The sequence below is a fragment of the Carcharodon carcharias genome, chromosome 19 (genome assembly GCF_017639515.1).
Source record: "Carcharodon carcharias isolate sCarCar2 chromosome 19, sCarCar2.pri, whole genome shotgun sequence".
NCBI classification, from domain to species: domain Eukaryota; kingdom Metazoa; phylum Chordata; class Chondrichthyes; order Lamniformes; family Lamnidae; genus Carcharodon; species Carcharodon carcharias.
The window spans coordinates 33,634,394-33,650,142 of NC_054485.1; the positions used below are offsets into that span (position 1 = coordinate 33,634,394).

The 15,749-nt window shown below is 38.5% G+C and overlaps 1 protein-coding gene across 1 annotated transcript in view; it reads left to right on the plus strand.

Annotated features, from left to right (window-relative positions):
* Positions 1-15,749, plus strand: part of LOC121291401 (protein argonaute-1) — a 122,216-nt gene that overhangs the window by 67,524 nt on the left and 38,943 nt on the right. Inside the window, exons 12-14 of the mRNA XM_041212512.1 lie at positions 1,566-1,750; positions 3,062-3,221; positions 12,135-12,225. Of these exons, the coding sequence (XP_041068446.1) occupies positions 1,566-1,750; positions 3,062-3,221; positions 12,135-12,225 (436 nt within the window). The remainder of the gene's footprint in view (positions 1-1,565; positions 1,751-3,061; positions 3,222-12,134; positions 12,226-15,749) is intronic.

Consider the following 15,749-nt stretch of genomic DNA (forward strand, 5'->3'; position numbering starts at 1 on the left):
GTCAGAGTTAGTTGGGTATTTGGGAGTTTAAGTTGGGTCCAGTCGAGAGTGTAATTAGGTGGTCAGGGTTAGTCCGGTATTCGGGGATTAAGTCTGGTGGTCTAGGAGGTTGGGGGGTCGGGGTGGTGCTGTGGGACGGTGAGTCGATTGTGAAGTTGCCCAACTATTAGACCAGGTTTTAAACTGTCTAACATTTCCATGACGAATATCCAGTTAAGTCCCATGTATGTAGCCTAAGTCTCCTCCCTAAGTTCAGGGTCAGAGACTTTTGAGGAGAGTTCCAGGCAGCAAGGAATCAGCCCTTCAAAAGTTTAAACTTCCCAGACAATTCTCACATATGCCTGCACATCAGGACTTCGGCAGGGTCCTCACGCATATCCCCCGAAATACATTCCATCTCTGACAATCTGGAGCCGGGAAGATTTTGGCCATTGTGGTTAACATTGACAAATATTCAGCTCTTTCCTTTGAATATTCTACTTGTTACACTTTTACACTTGAAATGTTTGTGATCTGTGTTTAAAGGGCTATGTTGTAAAGTCTGTTTCAAGCATGGGGCACGGGAGAGCCAAGGTTGCTTAAATTTGGCACAGTTTAGATCAATTATCAAATTACCACATCCACAAACATTCACTCCCTTCACCACTGACGCACAGTAGCAGCTGTGTACCATCTACAAGATGCACTGCAGGAATTCACCAAAGCTCCTTAGACAGCACCTACCAAACCCACAACTGCTACCATTAAGAAGGATGAGGGCAGCAGACACATGGGAACACCACCACTTGGAAGTTCCCCTCCAAGTCACTCACCGCCCTCACTTAGAAACATATTGACGTTCCTTCACTGTTCCTGGGTCATAATCCTGGAATTCCCTTTCTAACAGTGCTGTGGATGTATCTGCAATGGTTCAAGAAAGAAGCTCACCACCACCTCCTCAAGGGCAACTAGGGAGGGGCAATAAATGCTGGCCCAGGCAGCGAAGCCCACATCCCATGAATGAATAAAAAACACAAATTGAACACCCATGCTTTTTGTCAGCGCTTTTTGTGAATAACAGTTTCACAACCCAACATGAAGGATCATTAACAAAAACAAAATTACCTGGAAAAACTCAGCAGGTCTGAAGGTCTGATCGTTTCCTTGTGCATTCCCTCTGTTGTAGCATGTTCAGTGTTTTGCTTATCTACCTTGGTTGCTGCAGGTTAGATCACAATAGGAAATGCAGAAGAAAACTATATATATCACATTTATGAGTAATGTTTCTGGCCTTAATCTTTATTTAATGATTTTTTTTCTGATTTAAATGCAGTTATCCATTATAAGTAGGAGCAAAGCATAATAGCTGAGAGCAGGGCAACAGAATCTTCCATGTATCTAGCTGACCTGCCTGCTAGCATGGCAGAGCCTCAAAAAACACTGAACTCTTTTCAGAAAGCACAACAGATATGGGCTGCTCACCTCTATTCTCTAGGCAATCAAATTATTTTTACATAGGAGGTTTTTCTTGAAAATTATCTCATTGTTCAACAATGCATTGGAAATTTTGGTTTTCAATCATTCAGGAGTTTTACTGACCAGCTACGAAAGATATCCAAGGATGCGGGGATGCCCATCCAGGGCCAGCCATGCTTCTGTAAGTACGCACAAGGAGCTGACAGTGTGGAGCCGATGTTCAGGCATCTGAAAAACACCTATTCAGGACTCCAGCTTGTCATTGTCATTCTACCTGGGAAAACACCAGTCTACGGTAAGAGTTGTAGGAGATTTGTTTGGCTCTGAATCAATTGCTTTTGAAGCACTGTGGCACCACCTGGTGGCAAACAGAGGATTTGACTCATTCTTTCTAATAAATTTAAACATTATAACTGATTATCTGTTCCCACCAATTATGTTCCAAGGGTCTGATTCTGAAACAATGTTTAGTTAATTCTATTGAGTCCTCAGTGACTTTACTTAATGAATAGCTAAGCCCTACTGACCAGGAAGCAAAATTGACACTACAATGGAACACAGCCCTGGATTAGGAAAAGAAGTATTGGGTTGGGTCCCCGTTCCTAACCACCATCTGGTAACACCTGGAAAAACTCAGCAGGTCTGGCAGCATCGGCGGAGAAGAAAAGAGTTGACGTTTCGAGTCCTCATTACCCTTCGACAGAAGAGTTCTGTCGAGGGGTCATGAGGACTCGAAACGTCAACTCTTTTCTTCTCCTCTGATGCTGCCAGACCTGCTGAGTTTTTCCAGGTAATTCTGTTTTTGTTTTGGATTTCCAGCATCCGCAGTTTTTTGTTTTTATCTGGTAACACCTGGTAGAAATGCATGTGTGGAGAAAACTGAGGACATGATTGAGCTCAGCTCTGATTCTCTCTTGCAGCCAGATAATCTGGCAAAGCTCACACATTGAGAATGGCCATTTGGAAAGAAAATGAAAGACTTGCATTTACACCATCATTTTCATGAGCTTCCCAGCGCCCCCCCATTAGATGTCTTAAAATATTTTAAAGCCAATTAAGTACTTCTAAGTGTTGTCACTGTTGTAGAAAACATCGCGTCCAAGCTGTGCACAGCATGCTCCTACAAACAGCAATGTGATAATGATTAGAGACTAGATGATCTGTTTCTATGATGTTGGTTGGGGGATATATATTGTCCGGGACACTAGGGATAATGCCCCTGCTCTACTTCAGAATAGTGCCATGGGTCCTTTTACATTGACCTGAGAGAGTAGACAAGTTCTCAGTTTAACATATCATCTGAAAGAAGGCACCTCCAACAGTGCAGTGCCACATGGGAGTGTCAGCCTTGATTTTTGTGCTCATGGAGTGGGGCTTGAATCAACAACTTTGTAACTCAGAGGTCAGAACTTAGCCACATTATCCATTAATGTCTTGGGCATTCAGTACTTTAAACAAAGGTATAATTTTTCAAAAAACCCTGGAACTTTAATTTTCAAAAAATGGACGGCTGGGCAGATTGCCCTTTTAACTTAAAATTCGTTTGTGCTCATATTGACTATTTTAAGTACCAATTTGTGACAATGGTGACTTTTTCTCAATTTAGCTGAGGTGAAGCGAGTAGGTGATACCCTCCTTGGAATGGCCACTCAATGTGTTCAGGTGAAAAATGTCGTGAGGACGTCTCCTCAAACACTGTCTAACCTCTGCCTGAAAATCAATGTGAAATTGGGTGGAATCAACAACATATTGGTACCTCATCAACGGTAAGCACTATATTTCATGTAAACAAATGAGGATTGGACTAGGTGGTAATTGACAGCTTGTGCTTTTAACATTCAGTTGTGGCATGAAAGCTGCTTTAAATTATTGAGAGGAACTTTCCAAGGTCCTCCTTCTGATGCAGCAGACAGTTTAACAGAAAGTTACTGGTGCTTTGTCTATGATTTTCTGTCCTTTGATATTATGGACAAATATTAATGAACAATATACCTTGCAATTTTCCAGTAAATTGCATGGTGTGTCCAAGCGCCCATTGATAGCATGGTATTTGGAAAAGATACATTCATTCTCCCAAGCTCCCTGGCAATTGTGTTGGCAGTTTCATCAGCATTAATTTTTCTTTATTCATTTGTGGTTTGTGGGTATTGCTGGTAAGGTGAGAATTTATTGCCCATCTCTAATTGCCCTTGAGAAGGTGGTGATGAACTGTCTTGAGTGGCCTCCTGATCCATTTCGGAGGGCAGTTAAAAGTCAGCCACATTCCTGTGCGTCTGGATTCACGTATAAATTAGATCGGGTAAGGACGGCAGATTTCCTTCCCTTAAAGGACCTTAGTGACCCAGGTGGATTTTACAACAATCGGATAGTTTTATGGTCACCATCATTGATACTAGCTTTATATTCCAGATTTATTTAAATTTCCCAGCTGCCATTCTGGGATTTGAATTTGATATCTCTGGATTATTAGTCCAGACCCTCTGGATTACTAATCCAGCAGTATAACTATTATGCTAACATTCCCATCGAAGTGACAAAAATTCAGAAAGTGGCACATGAGAAACATGATTGCACCAGCCTTTCTGAAAAAGAAGTTTGTTTTTTTCCTAATTTCACATGTCTGATATGAAGCGGAATAGGAGACAGTATAGCTGGCAATGGCTATGTACATTGATGGCACAGCAGCTGACTTTTGGAAGTCAGATTTTATTTAGCCACTAACAGTGGCATCATGCCTTTATCTGGCTTCCAGAAAGCAAGATATTAGTGGCATTGCTTTTTCATTCTCCAGATGGAAGTTGCATGAAATTGTCTTTGATTTCATGGAATTCTTTTAGGAAGGAGAAGGAAAACCAATGAAGCATTTTCCATAACACCTCTTGTTTCTAGTTATAGTTATGGAAATAGCTAGAAACCACATAATTTCACCCATTCAGTTCAATCAAGCTAACGATGAGAGACTTCTTCCTCCAATGAATTAAATGTTGTATGGGAAGCATATTTTTTAGCCAATGTTTCACCTTTAGAATAAAAATCAACTTGCTGTCAAATACTGTCTGTGTATTTTATGACCTTGCATAATTTGATTGGCTAGAACAATTCTCAAATAGAAACAAAACAGCAAGGTAATTCCTTCAATTTGACTGTCCTTCCTGAAGGACCCAAGGGAGTTAAAACAGAAACAGATGTTTTGGAACTAAACATATGAATTTGTTTTCAATCAACTCTTTAAACTTAGGAGAATGTCATGCTAATGTGTCATGGAGCTTATTATGCTTTGGAATGGCTTGTTTAGCTATTAAGCATACATCAAATCAAGAAGGAAGAAAAAGCATCACTTGTAAGCTCCAGAGCCTACACTCTACAGGGAAATTAATTTGCTTCTCAGTATTCAGGGGACGAGTTCAGCAAAATATGTATGAAATCATGAAGGAGGGTTCTTCTGTATGCACAATAAAATAAAAAAAGTTCTTTCACTCAACTCAACCTATATTGCTTTTGTCATGAAACTTAGTCCAGTGAAATAATTTTAATACAAAAAGATATCTGGATGAAATCATTTCCCCTTGGTGTCAGTGATTTTTTCATTGAGGACTGACAACAGTTTTGTGAAAGAAGTTTGTGTGGCTAAGATGCATTTCAACATGCACATTTTAAATTAATGCTGAATTCACCTATCTGGTGTATAATGTAATGCTTAGTGACTTGAAGCAATAAAGTCAGAAAAACAACAGAAATGTTAGTATTCCTGAGTAGGTAATACTGACTGGGGAATAATAATTTTTCTTTTGTCTATCAAGCTGTGATTATTTTATGTTGGGGTGGGGGGAAGGGGATATTCAGGTATATGCTGTGAATCTTTGATTATATAAGAATGCTGACTAATGTTGGCCTCAATCCACTACTCTATTCCAGGATCAAAAATAGCAGGTTTTAATTTTGAGAACATGTTAATTTTTGCCTAGGGTTGTGTTAGTTTCTGATATTTTGTCCAATTATGGTTGTTCCTCACCTCTCACCAACTGAAACCCCATGAGTTAGATTTTATATATGCATTTTTAGTTGTGCTTTCTTAATTGTTTTTGGGAATCGCACATTCACACGAAAGAGTTTATTGCCTTAATGTAGTGCATATTGCACTGACTTGTTTTCATAGCATAACTGAGACTGCTTCTGGACAAAATATATGTAAAATGCATATTATTCTGTATGTGCATAGATTTTAAAATGGGTGTACTGTTAGAAATTACCAGCAGTAATTAATGTGACCGTTAAAATCTTGGTGATACTATTATTGAAGTAATCTTGTTGGCCAATATTGATCATGTGATATTTCTCATGTTTTGTTTCTGGCACTCTCATTAAGCGCAGTTATTACTTGACTGGCATGTTTAATTGAGAGTTCTACAAAAAAAATGGGCAGATGGCAATGGAGATTAAGAAAGATTCTCTTTACACAGTAATGGCTTATTGGTTCCTGGTAATCATATGATTGTTTCTGTGGAAGCTGCTGTTTTGCAGTTTTAAACATCATGATTTGTCTACTGAAACAATGTGACTGAAAAACCTCAATGGTGATTGATGTTTGGAGCTGCTGCTATTTGTCCCTAGTATTCGATGAGGAGAATGTCACAAGTTAATTGAATTAATCTATTTTGAGCCTCAGTAAATTATGTCGCCAAAGTCATAAATGGAACATAAATTAGAAAGTTTTTGAATGTAAAAATATAAATTAACGTTTTCTTCCTATTACAAAATGCCACGTTGCATTACTCACAATGAACTGAAGGATTTAATGACACTAATTGTTATCTCTCTTTGTCTTTCCCACCTGGAGTCTTTCACATTACTTTGAAAGGAAAGATGCCAGCTGGGAAAAACAAATAGGTGTTATTTTTGAAAAGCTTGGTGAAGGCATTAAACATTTTGGCAGTGTGATGAATATGCAGAGAGGTTTACTGTAACTAAACATTAAACTTGGAGCTTTCTCAGAAGGGTGTTTGGGAGAATGATTTAATCTATTAAAACCCAACTAAAGTTTACAGCAGGAGTTTTCTGAAAATGGTGTGAGTTAGGATGACTGCCAAAAGCCATTAAAAATAATGATGACCGGATGGTGCAAATTTTATCAGAAGTTTGAAGAAATTGGGAGACTGAGCAGGAGCGAGTGTGCATGGGGCTGACAGTAGTACCAAAGTACAGAGGGAGTGGCAGACCTGACCAAAGTTAGGGAGGAAGCAAAAGCAATGATATTGGAAATAAAAGGTAGTAAAGGTGGAAGTATATTTCATATTTAGAGACTATGGAAGACTCTTTTCCTGCAGTTCCACTGTGCTGCGAGATTTGACACTCGAATAGGAGTAAGCTCACGCCGGGTCAACATTGATACTGAGGGGACAGTGGTAGAAGGGTCTGGTAGGGGCGGAGTCAAAATTTATTTTTTTCAGGGAAACGGTATGATCTTAAAACATGCATCAACATATAATGGGAAGAGAATGGGAATTTATGCACAGCTCCAGGGTAAAATTAGAGAGGCAAGGTAAGGCAGAGGCTGGAAAGGGAGACAAAAATGAAAAATGCTGGAAATACTTAGGTCAGGCTGCATCTGTGGAGTGAAAGAGTTAACATTTCTGGTCAAATGGTGATCCTTCATCAGAATGACCTGTCATCATTGCTGAGCATTTCCAGCATCTTCTGATTTTATTTCAGATATCCAACATGCGGTATTTTGCTTTTGTTACTGGAAAGGACGACCTAGATTGCAATAAAAGTACCATTTTCAGCAAAGACAGCTGTATGTCAGTGCAAAGGGAATGTCATTTTTCTTAATATTGCTGTGGGATACTAAAGCAGGCTTCTGGGGGCTGTGTGAGAATAATTTAATTAAACTGAAGACAGTCAAATGCAAGGTTTAAATCATAGGTGTAAAAGCAGGCATTTTGAAATGGAGATGGGCAAGCTAAGATGAGATCCAAGTAGATACAGTATGAACGGGAATTTGCATTAGGAGATAAGTGAGGAATGAAGTGTTAGCTGTTTGAATTTCAAAGAGACATGACCGGAAGTTTTACAGCTGGCAAAATTGTAAATAAATAAGGCAAGGTTATTAAGTTTATTTTTCCTGAAAATGTTGGCCATAATGACAGCATTAAAGATTTTTATATTCTGGGAAATGTAACTTCCAAAGAAAGTTTAAAACGATAGGTTTCAAAGATCAAAAGGGAGAAAATATATTTAAGGAAAGATTGAAAGCTGTATGATGAGTGGCCATGTGAGATCTTGAAAGGTGGGCTGTTCGAAGACAGACTTGTGAAAAGCAGCCTCTAGCCACCCCAGAGAAGTGCTTACTTGTTCCAGAAAGCAAGGTTTTGTTAAAAAATTGGAATTCCACTGCTGAATGAGGGGAAGAGAGAAGCTGTGAAATAACCCCCTTTTAGCAACAGTGGATGGCCTTATGGTAAAATTACTGGGTGTTTTATAGATTAAAATCTATTTGGGCTGTTGCCTGGGGAAAGGGCACTTATTTGGGAGCCTAGCTAAGTAGAAATCTCTTGGGAAATGTTGTAAGACTAAATGTAACTGTAATCTTGTGTGTTTAAGTTTTCTTTTCTTTTGTTAATAAAGGTTTTAATTTAATATTTAAAATCTCCAAAAGTGGTAGTGGAATCCTTACTTCTGACTATAGTGCACATACCTTCTCATAATAAAAATAGAATTTGCAAATCGTGTGATAGCTTGACCAAGATTCCTTTTGGGATTTGGTCAGCCTGGCAGTTACCACCTGCCATATCATAACAGTCAGCAATGTTGAACAATAAAATGGTAAGTGTGATGTAATAACATATAATGCGTATAACGTTAAGTCTTACAAGCACTACAGGTAATTGCAAAAACTATACTTTTAGAACAGAATTTTTCATATGAGGTAGTTTATGGGAAGAGTAACATGTTGTATGGTAATATATGATATACTGTAGTAAATATTTGACCATGAACAGCGACTTTCCTGGTGCAAAAATATATGACAAACCCCCATCTGGTCTTCCATTACTGACACCAGTCCAGAGTCCTATCAGTAGAAAGTGAAATAACAGTGTTGGTCACATACTTAGCGGCACTTGATTTCTATTAAATGACACCAGTGGAATAACCACATGATTATTAATGGTCAATGAGATTCTTAAATGTGTCAATAATATCTGAAAAGTCACATGATCACCAGACCAATGAGCCTGCTCAAGAGATTTAAAATAGATGAGGGTGAGGAGAATCATCACTAAGATGCCCTGTCTTCCTATGGGTCTTTAATAGTTTCAAATAACAAATATTAAATAAAAATTGATATGAAAATTGACCCAATGTAAACACAAATGGCTTCTGGTTTTTAAAAAAAATCATGCTCATCAATAGCATCAGAGGTGTTCCAATAAGATGTTAGTCAATTGACCCAATGATTATATCATGGAACAGGGCTGAGAGAAGAAAGGGCAACAGAAATGGATCCCACTAAGCACTGTCACTATTTTAGTTTTTTTATTACAATCCCCAATGTATGGTAAATCTGATAAATAGCAAGTTCAACTTGCACAAGAATTGGTCATTTCTGTCACACTAAGTCCGGGTACAGCAGCATAGTGGTTATGTTACTGGACTAGTAATCCAGATGCCTCTTCTAATGATCCGGAGACACGAGTTCAGATTTCACCATGACAGCTGGGGAATTTAAGTTCAATTAATTAAATACATCTGGATGTAATAATGACCTTGAAACTACCAGATTGTTGTAAAAACCCATCTGGTTCACTCATGTTCTTTAGGGAAGAAAATCTGTCGTCCAGACCAGATATGGCCCGTATGCAACTCCAGACCCTAAGCACAGTCTTAGCAAGCTGCTCACTTGTATTTAAGGAGGCAGCTCACCAGCATCTTCTCAAGGGCAACAGAAATTAGGAATGGGCAAAAATGTTGGCCTTGCCGGCAATGCCCATATTCATGAAAAATGGGGAAAAAACACTTGGGCTATCTAAAATTGTAGTGCTGTAATCCCCTGCATAAGGAATCAGCTACAACTTGCATTTATATGGAACATCTAATATAGGAAAACAACCCCAATGTGTTTCACAGGAGTGTGATTGGACAAAAGTTGGCACCAAGCCAGAGGAGGAGATATTAGCAAGGGTGACTAAAACCTTGATTAAAGTCATTTTGTAAGATGGAGAAAAAGTTTAGAAAGAGGGAATTCCAAAACATAGAGCCGAAGCAGCTAAAAGCATGGCTGCCAATGTTGGGGTACAGGGTGTGGGGCTGTATAAAAGAGGACACAGTTGGAGGAATACAGAGTTCTTGGAGTAAATTATACACACAGGGAGGGATGAGGCCATGGAGGATTCAACACAGAATTTTTAAATCAAGGCATTCGTGGAGCAGAAGCCATTGTAGGTCAACAAACACAGGAATGGCGGTTAAGTAGGACTTGGTGATGGTTAGGAAATGGGAAGAAGAATTTTAGATGAGCTCAAGTTTATGGAGGCTGTAAGATGGATGGCTGCCAGGAAAGTATTGGAAAGTCTGGGGTCAACAAAAATGTGGATGATGGTCTCAGCTGCAGACGAGCTGAGGTGGTTGGGCGGGTGGGAGGGAGATAGGCGATTTGATAGAATTGGAAATGGATGTCTTTGTGATGGAGAAGATATGTGCTCATTAGCTCAACTTAAGGCCAACTAGGACACTGAGGTTACAACAGTTTTGTTGATCCTGAAATGGGAAGGTGGGGTGGGCCAGAGAGTCAGGGTGGGGGGAAATCTATGACATCTGATGTGTCTTCAGGTGATGTTGCTGGGAGTCAGCATATAGATGAGGAATAGGAAGGGGCAAACAATAGATCATGGGGATACTCCAAATTTAATGGTTCTATGGTGGGAAGAGAAGCCATTACAGAAGATTCTGTGGCTACAATTGGATAGATGAGTGGAAACAGGCAAGGGCAGGGATTAGAGGAGGATGGTGTGGTCAATTGCGTTTAAAAGCTGTTGACAGGTCAAGTTTGTAGGTGTGACAGTGCATCCCTATCATTTGTGACTTTGATTAAAATAGTTTAAGTGCTGTGAAGTACAAAAATTTGATTGGAGAGGTTCAATAATGGAACAGCGGGAAGAAGGGACATGTATTTTCATGACAGTATCAATGAATTTGGAGAGGAATGGAAGGTTTAACATGGTGGGAGAGGGGTTACTTTGCAAGGGCTCAGGGCCGAGCCTTTTAGAGAAATGGGGTGGTGATAGCTGATATGAAAGGGATTATAGAAAGATGGGTACAGTTCCAGAATTTGATCTAGAAAATACAAGTAAACACACCAGAAGCATATAAAATAAAAATGACATTTGACCCATTCAGTTAGTTTAATAAAGCAGCTGCCCGTTGAATTGTAATATAGCAATTCAACAAAAGCCTCAATGTAATAGCATTCTATTCTCTTACCTAAATCTTTAGTGATCTGTGCCATGTACCATTTCTGCAAGTCTTCAAATACCACTCAAATTGGCTGGCAGAAAGTGCTACAGGTAGGATTACCCTCCAATGTTTCCCTTTTCACTACTGGGGAATTGTCTCTCACCTTCACTTATTGCTCTCTGCCTCAACTTATCCCAAATGTAAACTGGCGCTTTATTGCAAAGGATGACTCCATTCATATAATTTCTGGTCTGCCATTGTGCTATATGAAACTTTTATAAAATAAAAAAATGTAAAACATAATATGATCGTGTTGTGAAAATAGATTACGGTTCCACAAACGACAGAGTCTGGCTGCGGAGTGTACAATACAAGTAGATTTGGCTTTAGAAAGGTACAGCCAAATTTACAAATTAGATCAGACTTACAAGTTAAATCCATTAACTGCAAACTGCATAGTCACACTTCACATTTCTGTGCTTAAATTACAGACCAATTTGCAACAGTGGAAAAGCAAATTCTGAAATTTCAAATTAGGACAAATTGGGCATACTCTGACTTTGTGTTTAGTACTCCACTGAATTTTCCATTTTATGTACACTCAATTAGACTTAGGCCAATGCAGCAACAACAAACAACTGCAGTTGTTCTTGCGTTGTGAGCCCAATTTCAACATGGTGATTGATGGTGGGGCATGGCCTATACAAGCCAGAAATAGTAAGAGTTGTTTGTATTTGTTGATGCCAACTAAAACTCGCTCCACTATGTTTACTCTGAAGGGTTGTTTCCAACAGTGCACTTGCTGTTGGAGGTGGCGAAATCCTGAAAAGCAGATCAAAACCAGGATCTCCCACCTGTCTGTGTCAACAGTGAGAGTTTTGTTTCCTGTGCAAAATACAATAGACGATGATTTGACAGAGCATGTCAAATTCACACTTTTCACATAATTATTTGATTACTTACTGAATCATTTATTACTCATATGACTGGAAATCTAAGTGGTCATATTGAATAATTATCATGACCTGTGTAGTTTAGAAATATGGAATGTCTACTGCTTTTGGAATTTAGGAAAAATCTGTAAAGAGAATGATTCAACAGTTCACTTCTACAAAAAACTTAAAACTTCAATGTTGTGTTGATGCTTTGGCGCCATTCAGTGCTTTCAATACTTTATTCACTTTATGTAAGTCAAGTTTAGAAAAGGATTTCCACCTGTTTCCTTCCAGTTCGGCTGTGTTCCAGCAGCCTGTGATCTTCTTGGGAGCAGATGTCACACACCCACCAGCTGGAGATGGCAAGAAACCCTCAATAACAGCAGTAAGTTTGTACTTTAGGATGTCAAAAAATTATGTACTGTAATGATTGTTGTCAGTGAAACATAATTGAAGGACTTTTATTTGCTAGTGAGAGATTTTTTGTGTACATATACTTATGGCAAATTAAATGGCCTGTTTATTATGATTGGAGTAATTATAACATGATTTCACAATGTATATTCCACTGCTATAGTGGAGCTACAAAGGCTAAGAAGTCTAATTGCTATGAGAAATTCAACTTCTGCCAGGCAAACAAGCATTAACAGATCAACCGACTGCTGTATAACAGCCCACCCAATTACCCATTCTGCAATGCAGAGAAAAATTAGGCAGGTTTATAACAGCCGGACAATCCACTGCTGCCCATTTAGTGCTTCTGCCGAAGTTGAATTTCACCCCCAGCTTGAGGTCACTGAGTTGTTTGGCCAAGGAATTTTGTGGATCAGAATGCGCTTGTTAGTTTTAGTTAGTAACTTAGGGCTTCAAGTATTTTAATAATGCTTTGCATGTGTAACAAAGTGACACCTGTGAACTGTGTTGTGTACAGTTTTTAGTACATTCACTTATGTATATACATTATGTAATTTTTGGCATCTCCATATTAATCAGAAACTTACACTGATATTTTGGCAAGCAATAATTCTATCAAGAAAATAATATTTTATAATTATCTTTCTACCTGTTTAGGTTGACGTTAAAGAACCAGAATACTTTGTCAAACAACAACAGCAATTATTTTATTCCTCAGGGCAACTTTACTCCCTCAACTGGTCATTCATCGATTGCTGTTTGTGTGACAATACTGACACAGAATGGTAGCCACATTTTCCAATATAAAAACCATAACTACATTTCAAAAATATTTTAATGCAAGGCCTTTTAAAATCTTCTAGCAACATAAGGTACTATAGAAAAATGAGAATTTTTAAAATCTCCAGCTTGTTGCTCTGCCATTTCTATGCTTTGCGCAATCTTGAATGCTTTCTTCAGTGCCATTCTTGTTCTGCTAACAATCTACGCTGAATTCTTTCATTTCTTAGTCCACAAACCTATCTATCACACACCACTTCTTCCAGGTAACCTTAAAAGTCACTATGGTCCGCTAATTTTCTCAACTCAGCCAGGAACTGGGAAACGAACACATTTTCATGCTGTTCCCTTCGGTGAAACTTGAATCTCTCGGCAATAATTGCTGGTCTGGGATCAAAGTACTTTTTCAAATGTTCCACAAGCTCTTTAAAGCTTTTATCTTCTGGCTTGTCAGGAGCAATGAAGATTTCTCAGTAAACTGAAATTTTTCATTCTGACGTAAGGAACACTGAGGCCTGCAGTTCCTCTCCAATTTCGTTCGCAATGAAAAACTTCCATTTGCTTGACATAAACTACAAAGTCCATAGTAGCTGGATCAAAAGCCTTTAAAGCTCCTAATAATGATGATCCCATCCTTGCCGCCATTTGAAGTGTTTTGTCACTTCTTAACAATTAAGAATACACACACAGCTATCTGTTTCTGAATTCCAACTTCCTGTAAGAAAAACACACGGTTCCTTTATTCCTTATTCTCCACCAGAGGACAATACATCTGGGTCTTAGCACACCCTATTGGCAGATTTTATATAATGATTCTTTTTAACTAAAATGTCCTTTTACAAAAAAAAAATTAAACACAAACATCAGAATAAGGTACTATAGAGAAATAAGAATTTTTTTAACTTTGTTTTGGTGCCCAAAACTAGATATTGTATTGGGCAAATTTTTATACTTAAGTTTGTAATCAACATCTTTGGACTAATAATGTAACTCCAGTGGCCTTATCTGCAAATGCAAAGAGGCTGGAGGTGGTGTCAGTCTATCTAGGTTTGTTAGTATTGACGAGTTGCCATACTTCGGTGCCTCACAGGGACAGTTAAATGTAACCATATTAAAACGTTGTGCCAGATCTTGCTGCCATAGTTCATCTTGTGATTTAGGCCATTAGTTATACATGTTTCTGCAACTTCAGCTCAATTTTTTTTGTGCCGTAACTTGCTGGACATGTGAGCTGATGAAGATGTTGCGAGGGTAGCGGGACATTTTGGGACCTTAGTGAATGGCAGGACCAACAATGTATCCACTTAACCAGTGAGATTTAAAGATTGAGAAAGAAACAGGAATGACCTGAGAAGGAGAGTCAAATCTGGTACAGAAATAGAGGGGAAGATTGAACTGAGATAATGGAAAAGTGAGAAAGAATTAGCTTTGACATTATTAAAATCTCTAACAGCAATTTACATGTAACAATGAGATTGAACAGTTTAAATTGTACTCTTTCTGGATAGGAGAGGGTGATTGGCATTGCCTTAACAACTATTAACGAGATTCAACACAATATTCCAGTATATAGCATCAAGTAGTTCCACTAAAGTTTGCCTTATAAAATTATTTTTCTCTCTCGCCAATTTTCTAATGTCCTCCTCTCCTGAGGCCATTGACTCCAATTCCAAACATACTGAAAGCCCCTTGGAGTTTGTTGATGTGTGAACCTTGATGGTAATTCCTGGCTGGCAATTTGACCATGTAGGCATCATAGTCAAGCCCATTCCCATCCTCTAACCGCCACCGCACACACTCTGTTTCCTCCTTCATGAATTTTTGATAACTGTCCCTTCAGCTTCAATCCTGAATTATTTTCCTGTTTCCTCCTGTTTTGTATTATTTATTTCCTCCAACCAGTAGTACACTCGAGATATCTTTTGTACAAATGTTTGTTAAAAATTAGAATCAAACGGTCCACAGGTCTGAATTATGATTTTAAATATTTTCTTTCCGTTTTCCAAATGTGCAGTGTCAACTATTTATTTGTTTCAAGTGGCAAGCAGGACCTGAATGACAAAGAAAAACAATAGTTTGGCTGTGTTTTTTCTCTGAATGTAGTCAAGCCTGAACATTTGGAATAAGGAGTTCATGTCAGTGTAAACAGCAGTGGGCTCCACAGCCAAATTTATAGAAGTGATTAAATTGGCTGCTACATTTCTTCCCTTTCAGAACACCATTGCAAAAAGATGTGTAATAGTGAATCTCACTGCTTTCAGTACAGCTTAAATTGGGATTTTATTTCAAAATAAGTTCTAACCAAATGTTAACATGTTGGCACATGTGCAGCAATATCCCCTTCTATTTCTGCTTTTTTAAAGATGCTTATTTGGTGCATCTTTAGTTTGAGTCGCAGTCAGGTAATGTCCATGTCTTTGACCACTGACTCCCTTTGGGGTGCTCTGAAGTCGTAAAAGGCACTATATAAATAGTTCTTTCTTTCTTAGCTTTAAGGTAATGGGTACATAACATTTTAATGGGTCTACAATTATGTCAGGATACAAGAGCTATGCTTGGTTACACTATGTAGTGCAGCCACGTGTTCCTCCATCAGCAGCACTGATAATATAATGTAAAAAATGCAGTGAGTCCCAAGGTCAACTTTATTAAAACCACTTAATTGCATCTGAAGCAGAAGAGGAAAAAGACTGCCAGGTATTTGTTATGTATAAT